Here is a 9,068-nt window from a genome sequence, read left to right as displayed (position 1 = left end):
GTCCCATTATTAGTTTTGCCCTGTCCTATTCTTTCACCCTGTCCCATTATTAGTTTTGCCCTGTCCTATTCTTTCACCCTGTCCCATTATTAGTTGGCATCATCCTGATAGCCATGAGTTTGGTTTTGGATTCGGTGTGCATTCACAGTCTAAGACCGATGAAGGAACACTCAGAGACTGTTTTTTTTTTTCTCTCGGAAAGGCTGGGGCACAGACAATATAAGTGTCTTAAGTGTAAAAAAGGACCTGGGTGTAAATTTTCTTGTATAAAATCCAAAGGACTTTTGGATTCTGGAGGTTGGAAAAAGGGGACTGACTCAATGAAATTCACATTTTAGAAGGAATTCTGCCGCAGATTAAAGAACTGGTGACAAGTGCCCAGAAGGCTGTTGAGACAGCTACTATTGGAATCAAGGTGACAAGTGATGTAGGAGTGAAATGAAATGGTGTCCGGTGTTTCAGAAAGAAACTGTAACATAACAAGACAGAGGTTGACTTGAGACATTTTTATGAACAATAGCGTTTACCATTGTGTTACCAGTTCCTGGCTCAGCATATAGCATACAGGCAACAACAGATATTTATCTTTTTAAGTAATAATATAAGTGATAGAAGTCTATTTTCCTATCAAACATAAGAAGTGAGGTTGTGTTTTGAATGTAGTCAAAGGTTTGTAAGTTAAGTAGTAGCTCAAAGGAATTAAAAAAAAAAAAAAAGAACTAGACATACATAAATTACTCGCCAGTTTTGAGAGTTAAGTCCAGCTGAGCAGTGTGCGATTGTTCTGTGGTTTTGAGTGGTTCTCTCTTAAACCTCTCAGTATTCTCACGATGGGGGAGGCAGACACACATGAGCAAGTGCGGGTCAAAGAAACTGAGGACGGCTGACTAAGAAAGGAGGAAAAGGGACAAGTGACTGATCTATTTTGAAAAGCATACATGCGGAGGTCCGTATGAGGCCAAAGAATATCCTTGGCGGTTTGAATAATCACATTACAAAGCTGGAGGTGGGAGAGGCTAGGGTGTGTCAACAGAGTAGTCAAGCGTATTCTTCCATTGTTGAGCAGTTGTACTAAATGACAAGGTCACAGTGTGGCATTGTGTTTTTGTAGCAGAAGGACAGTAGTTTTGAAGATCTGGGCCACTGGAAAGATAGTGGAGTAAGCCCGCGAGCATGGAAATTATCTGGCACACAAGGTAGATTTCGGATGCAGAAGAGTGCTGTGATGCTATCATTGTGACTGTGGATACTCTAGATTTCAGTCACTGATGATAGGAGCAGAGATGTTTTAAAATGGCATAGCGGATATGAGCTGGGCAGTGGGAAACAACAGCCGTCCTCGGGAGAAAGACCGGGCTTTCTACCCTCCTAACGAGGGACAGTCTCGGAAACCCACAGGGGCAGGTCTCCCCTGTCCTTCACGGTCACGATGGGTCAACATTGACTGGAAGTGAGTTTAGTTTTTTATTTTGTTTCTGGTTTATGTGATGGTGATCTGGAATTGGTGTCCAGGGTCCCAAATAATACTGACATTTTCTCCCAGAATATAATGTGTGGGTAGAAAAGAAATCACCATTTAGACCAGTGGCTCTCAACCGTCCCCTTGCTGCAACCCTTTAATACAGTTCCTCATGTTGTGGTGACCCCTCAACCATAAAATTATTTTTGTTGCTACACTATAAGTGTAATTTTGCTACTGTGATGAATCAGCAAAACCCTGTTCGACCCCCAAAGGGGTTGCGACCCACGGGTTGAGAAACGCTGGCTTAGAAGGTGTTGGGTATGAAACAATATCGTCACAGGGCCTGGGTTAGTTGCATTTGGCTGCTGTAAAGTTTTATCACAAATCTAGTTGCCTGAAGCAGTGCAAACATATTATCTCAAAATTATGTAGATCGGGCATCTGAGATGTGTGTCGCTGGGTTACATGAAGGTGCCAGCAGGGCTACCTTCTTTCTGGAGGCTCTGGAAGAGAGCCACTCCCTTGCTTTTTGTAGGCGCCATTCACATTCCGTGGCTCTTTAAAGTGACCAGGTCCTTATTGCATTCTGTCACTGCTTCTTTGCTCCCATCATAACATCTCATCCCTAGACTTTTAAAGACTTATCGTTACATAGGCGTCCTGGTGGTGTAGTGGTTACACATTGGGCTGTAATGGTTGACAGTTCACAATCCACAGCAGCTCCGTGGGAGAGAGACTGGGCTTTCTACTCTCATAAACAGTTAACAGTCCCAGGCGCCCACTGAGGAGTCACTGTGAGTCAGCACTGACTCGAGGGCAGGGAGTTTGGGCCACCAGGAAACTCTAGAATAAGGATTTAATTGAATCACATCTTCAAATTCCCTTTTGAATGGAAACGAGTCCTCAGTTCCAGAGACTGAGATGGGAACATCTTGCGGGGCAGGGGGATGGGTGTATGTGTGGGGGCGGCTGGGGGCCGTTATTCTGCTCACCACAGAAGCTACGGACCCATTCCGGTAAAGGAGTGTGGGAAGCTTGTTGCAAATGAGGCGGCTTTGTTGTTAGTTGCTCTCCCATGGGTTCTGACTCAGTGACTCCGTGCACCACGGAAAGGCCTGGGCCAGCCTCTCAATTGTTCTTATATATGAGCCCATCGAGGCAGCCGCTGTGTCGATCCGTCTTGCCAAAGGTCTCTCTTTGACACGCTGCTACTTTAACAAGTGTGGTGGCCTTCTCCAGGGAGTGGTCTTTGCTGAACATATGCCCAAAGTACGTGTGATGAAGTCTAGCTAGCCTGACATCTAACGAGCATTTGGGCTGCACTTCTTCCAAGAGGGCTTTGTTTGGTCTTTTCACGGCCATGGTACTTTCAAACATCTTCTCCAGCAGCATGGCTGTGACCTGAGGGATTTATTTTCCATGGAATAAGTGTTTTGGAAGATATGGAAAGGTTGGGAGAAGAAGCTGAATGAGAAGTTTAGTGATATTGTGTATCTTATCTCCAACAGAAGTTCCCTTTCTGAATGGCTTCATGTTCTTGAGAATTGATTTAATCACTGAAAATATATACTTGCCATTGTCTACGACAGTGGTTCTTAACCTTCCTCATGCTGCGACCCTTTAATACAGTTCCTCATGTTGTGGTGACCCCACAATCATAAAATTATTTTCATTGCTACTTCATAACTGTCATTTTGCTGCTGTGATGAATCGTCATGTAAATATCTGCTATGCAGGATCTATTAGGCAACGCCTGTGAAAGTGCTATTCGATCCCAAAAGGGGTCACGACCCATAGGTTGAAAACCACTGGTATGAGATTTAGGGTTCAAAATAACATTGTAGTGTGCTCATGAAAGAGGCAAATGATTTCTTGTTTTTGTTAGCTGTAATTTTTGACAAATCCACAAACACAAAAATGTCCTAAAACACTGATTTAGTAAGTGAAAGATAATGTCATGTCCTTACCTATTCTAGGATTGATTTATTTTAAATGTTAAGAGGGTCAAATAAAAATGTTTTATCACTGCAATTGTTCAAAATATAGATGAAAATTACTGAAACCACTTACTCATTTGCCAATTTGACACAGGCATCTGAACAGTTGTGATAAAGCTATGGGTTTTATGAACAAATTAGACCGAACTAAAAAACTTTAGGTCAAATTGTGACTGATGATGGCCTCCGAGCCACTCATAGGAACATGCCAGTCCTTTACTAGTGTCAACTGCCAATGTTATTTTAATAATCACACCATGAGAGCCCTTGATATTAAAAACTGAGTGGCATATTCTGGTTACAGCCTCCGTTAAGTTACAAACTAAAAAGTCCATTTGAAAAGTACATTATTTTTTAAGGTACATCATGGTTCAAATAAAACATACTGATATGTTCTATATTACACTGCTATGGGGAAAAAAACCCGTCACATTAGCTGATTGATTTACAGCCATGCGGAGCTTTCACAGCTGGGTAACATCCAATAGCAGCAATTCAGATGCCCCGCCGGCTGGAAGCAGAGGCAAAGACCTGTCTGAGGTGCTACTTTGGGGGATTATAGAACATATGGATGTTTGAGTCAATGAATGATTGTTTCATTCCAAATGCTACGAGCTTCAAAATATCTATTGAAACTTAGTTATTCAAATGTTTAAAATATCCCAATCTTTAATCTAAGTTAACATTGTCTACAATGTTGTAATTACTTGACATTCAGAATGTTAATCAAGTGTATGGGTAAAATGAAAATATCCTTATAACCTTGGAAGTAATTGGACCTTTCCCCACCTTTGTATATAAAATGAATAGTATTTTCTTAAAGTAGGAATATTTTTGTCTTTTAAAAAAAGTAATACTGAATTGAAAAATTAGCAATTTCAGTACACAAGTACTTTAAAAATAAAAATGGTATATTTACATATGGATGTGTTTTAGGATACTAAAGTATATGAATTTTTATCAGTGATGGAAAAGCAGATTAAAAAAATCAGTTCAGCTTGACCATGCTTTGAGGAGATCCACTTGTTAATCCATTTTAGCTATAAATTGAGTTAATGAGAGATCAGTATTTGTACTCTCTTGGTTAAAGGTGGGAAACAGTGACTCAAGGTACAATGAACCTTGGATCTGAGGCATTTATCTCTCATCAGAATTTTCAGAGTCAAATTTGAGGTTTCCTCTAAGAATATGTGATTTCAGAGACTCAAATTACTTCATGGACAAGACAACTACAAAACATTCATGGAAAAATGCAAGGGCTGAAGTAGGAAGAAAATGTACTGGAAATATTGATGGAAATATGTACAAGTGTGCTTAATACAGTTGAATGGTGGATAGTCATAAGATTTCTGAGAGCCCCCCCTCCCATAAAATGATTTGAAAAAAAAAAAACTAATGGAATTTTTCCAGGAATATTTTGAAATTCCCTCGTGTTGCGCAGATATGTGTCTTGTGTTTACCTGAAAATTCTAAAATGACTAAAGTCGCATGTTCATAGAAGGGATCATGTACTCTTCCACATCACAATCCTATTGGGCATGTTTTGCAAATTTGGGTGAAGCTTTTCTGTAGCTTTGTAGAGGAGTCATTCTAATTTAAAAAGCCCCTGTCGTCCCTTATCACTGCAAATTTGTCATCAATGGGAAGTAAACTCACATAATCCTTCCAGGCATTCTCTTGAATGTGTGCCCTTGACGAAGTAGTAAACCATTTGGCTGAACAGGGCAGTGTCGCCACACACACCTTTGGGGATCAGTAGGCCACTTTTGTTCAGAAGCTGAGGTTCAATTACAAGGAAAAGACTGGAGGGAAATATGAGTCACCTAAACTTTGCAATTAACAAAGAAGGTTTTGTTCTGGTAGCATCCCAATTGCAATTTCAGTGTAATACAATTGATGGATGGATTGTAACAAGAGTCGTAGAAGCCCCTAATACAATGATCTAAACATAAAAAAAGGAGTAGACAGAGTCTACCACTATGCCGGCTAGGTTCTCTTTCAAGTTCCAGTTCCACAACCCTCAACACTAAGTCTATACCTCCAAATTATTCTTTTTAACTTTTGTATCTACTCACTTTATTGTAGTTATTTTTTTATTCATATGTGTATATGTACTTTTGTACAAATATACACCTTTCCATAATAAAAAAAAAAAGAGGAAGCAGAAAGTGGCTTGATTGAGAATGGCCCGATACAGAGAGAGTAGATGCTTGAGAGTGAACTCGGGACCTAGGACAGTCAAGATCAACTCAGCGTTGATTCGGGGCTTTAAGATTGTTGATAGGCCCATTGTCATAGAGGCACGAGGCTCATAGACACTACATGGGTGAGCATAATTATTATCAGCAATATTTGATGCAAAGTAGTTTGGTGTTCAACGTTGATTTTTATTGCCACATTTCCAAACTATGTCCAAGTCATTTATAGCACATGTAATAAAAATTAATTTTAAAAAATCATTTACGAATTTTGAAATCTGTGAACATCTGAGAAAAATTCTGTGATTGTGTGATATGAAATAGAAGATGATAAAAGTAGTAGTTTATCATGGAAATATTTTAAGTATCTCATTGTGTGAATCTAGAACTGGAAATACTGATCAGAAGTTAATTTAGTTATATGCATATATATACACAAATTTTTTGTGTGATAGATATCTCTAAGAAATTAGATATTTGATATGTATACAAAGACTAGGTGATAAAGAATAAAAGTAATTGAAAATAACTTTTTCAAAATATTCATTGAACACTTAATTATTGAACAAACTACTCAAAAATCAGTGATGTCCTGCCTAGAATAAAAGCCAATTTCCATTTTTATCAGGATCCCTGGTGGTGTTGTGGTGACGCATCGGGCTGAGATTTGTATGGTCCAAAGTTTGACACCAGGGCCAGCTCTGTGGGAGGAAGAACGGGCTTTCTGCTCCTGGACACAATGACGGACATTGGCAGAAACCCACGGCGGTGGGGTGGGCGTCACTGTAAATCCGCAGTGACTCAATGACAGCGAGACTGGCTTTTGGTTTGGGTCCATTTTCCTTGTTTGCTTCTCCTTCTTGAGTAAACCTGCTCTCACCAGTTTCACTTCCATCGGAATATCTCACTGGCACATCTCAAAATGACTAACAGTATCTGATCAAGTGGTAAAAAACGGATGTCATTCTTTTTACTACCCGTGTGTTTTCTGGGAAGAGTAAGAGAATGACGAGGGTCTTTGAAAAATCCAGTTCATTCTTATAAAAACTGTGATGTTATCCTAAGTATTTACGAAAGGTGTTTTGTAATTAATCAAGATTTGAGCCATGTTATCTGAGCAATCAAATACTTATCAAAGTTGACGGTTTCCTAACGTCTTTTCTGTTTTTCTTCGAAGGAGCCCCTGTTCCACCTGGAATCCCACAGATCTGAGAGGGGAAGGGGCAGATGTCCTTTTGACCCCAATTCCTCCTTCATCTCCACTCTAATTGGTAATTATCACGGTCACTCTCATCATATGGTTTTGAACCTTATTCTTCAACTTCAGTTATGCATTTTTAGCCTTTCTTTGACTACTTTGCACTGTCATACTACTTCTTAGTGCTGGGAGCAAGAATATTAAATTTCAAAGTATGATAATTTGAGCCAGTTTGATGCTAAACGAAGTGCAGATGCTATAAGGTCTCTGTATGTCCTTCTGGAAAAATCAATTGTGACCTAATATCACGCATTGCACTGAATAAATCACTATTTACAATAACCAATTAGATGAACACTTTATATACACTTAGTGGAGAAATTAACTATTGTCACATATTAATTCTCCATCTCTGATTCACTCGGGACATTAGGAGAACTACTGATAGTCTCTTCATTAGTGCCTTTCTTTGCAGCACGAGAATTAAGAAAATCTCTCATCTGAGAACTTCAGAGTAGTATCTGTAGAAAATAAAGAGTGTCACACGGAAACGTGGGCACGTCAAGGTACCATTATTCCCTGACTTCTGACAGGATTCCACTCCAATGCCTGTGATACGTTGGCTCCGGCACAGGTCAACTATCTCTTTTTCTTTTGAGTTTACATTATGATTGCCTTTTGTCATCAGTGTCTTTATAAGTCCAGTCTTTGAACAACAGCAGTGAGCAAGGAGGAATGATACCTCGGCAAATGAGATGCTGCAACATCATTTGTGGTCCATATTACTACTGATAAAATGTCCAGAAACTAAAAATACAAAACAGATGGACATGCGTTTTGTTGTTACTTAAAATCTTCATAAGTCAGGGTCTACCTGTAAACAGTTAAGTGTAAAACTCCTTACTGATGATGAAGTAAAAAAGGTTATGGTTGATTGTGATTTGATACAGATGTTACTGTATATTCTTGAGAATATATACATATTTTCCTGCATTTATTTTTAACAGTTAATTTTTAATCTCTTGCACCCTACTCTGTACTCCTTCATCCTAATACTGGTACTCACATCCCCAAAGGTAGTATTTAAAAATTATATATAGGAAAATACTTATATTTTCTCTAACCAAAAAGTTTCATCTACTTTAGCTTTACAATTTAACATGGATACAAATTGAGACTCTAACAGAATAATTAAATTTGAAAGGGGCCTGAAGAAAGAGATATAATATTTTAAAGAATACCATTTTTGAAGTAAACATTATTTTTAAATAGTTTGCTTTTGATCTCTACCATATCATTATGTGTATGCACAAGTGTGTGAAAAGAGAATATGGCAAATGGCATGTATAGAGGTCTAAATACAGGCATGTACATATGTAAATATATTTATATATGAGGATTGGGAAATAAATCTCTGTGCACATATTTATAGGTTTAGTATTAAGGTAGCAGATGGACATTGAGTCTCCACTCAAGTACTCCCACAATGCAAGAATACTTTTTTCTATTAAACTGGCATTCCATGATGCTCACCTTGCCAACACGATCGCTGAAGACAAATGGGTGCATAAGCAAATGTGGTGAAGAAAGCTGATGGAGCCCAGCTATCAAAAGAGATAGCATCGAGGGTCTTAAAGACTAGAAGGTAAACAAGCAGCCATCTAGCTCAGAAGCAACAAAACCCACATGGAAGAAGCACACCAGTCTGTGTGATAACGAGGTGCCAAAGGGATCAGGTAGCAGGCATCAGAGAACAAAAAATCAAATAATTGTGAATGAGCGGGAGTGCAGATTGGGGATGCAAGACCCATTTGTAGGCAACTGGACATCCCCTTACAGAAGGGTCGCGGGGAGGAGATGAGCCAGTCAGGGTGGAGTGTAGCAAACGATGAAACATACAATTTTCCTCTACCCTGTTTCCCCGAAAGTAAGACATTCCACGAAAATAAAACTTATTTATAGTTTTGCCTCTTGCTGAAATATAAGCCATCCCCCGAAAATAAGACCTCCTGGAAAATAAGCCCCCCCCCCCACAAGCTACCATAACCCTGGACCATAGTGTCGGGCACCGCTGTGCAGCTCACTGTTGGCCACAGTGCAGCTGGAGCAGACAGGAAGTGCGAGGTCTCTCTCTCTTTTTTTAAATCATTTTATTAGGGGCTCATACAACTCTTATCACAATTCATACACACATCAATTGTATAAAGCGCATT

The 9,068-nt window shown here is 39.3% G+C and overlaps 1 protein-coding gene across 1 annotated transcript in view; it reads left to right on the top strand.

Annotated features, from left to right (window-relative positions):
• Positions 1 to 9,068, top strand: part of SEMA3E (semaphorin 3E) — a 316,859-nt gene that overhangs the window by 224,957 nt on the left and 82,834 nt on the right. The window contains exon 5 of the mRNA XM_004702793.2: positions 6,835 to 6,928. Coding sequence (XP_004702850.1) covers positions 6,835 to 6,928 — 94 coding nt within the window. The remainder of the gene's footprint in view (positions 1 to 6,834; positions 6,929 to 9,068) is intronic.

Source organism: Echinops telfairi, unplaced genomic scaffold, assembly GCF_000313985.2.
Source record: "Echinops telfairi isolate 266 unplaced genomic scaffold, ASM31398v2 ScPeMD7_23;HRSCAF=83, whole genome shotgun sequence".
Lineage (NCBI taxonomy): Eukaryota > Metazoa > Chordata > Mammalia > Afrosoricida > Tenrecidae > Echinops > Echinops telfairi.
This window is presented reverse-complemented; position numbering and strand designations above follow the sequence as displayed.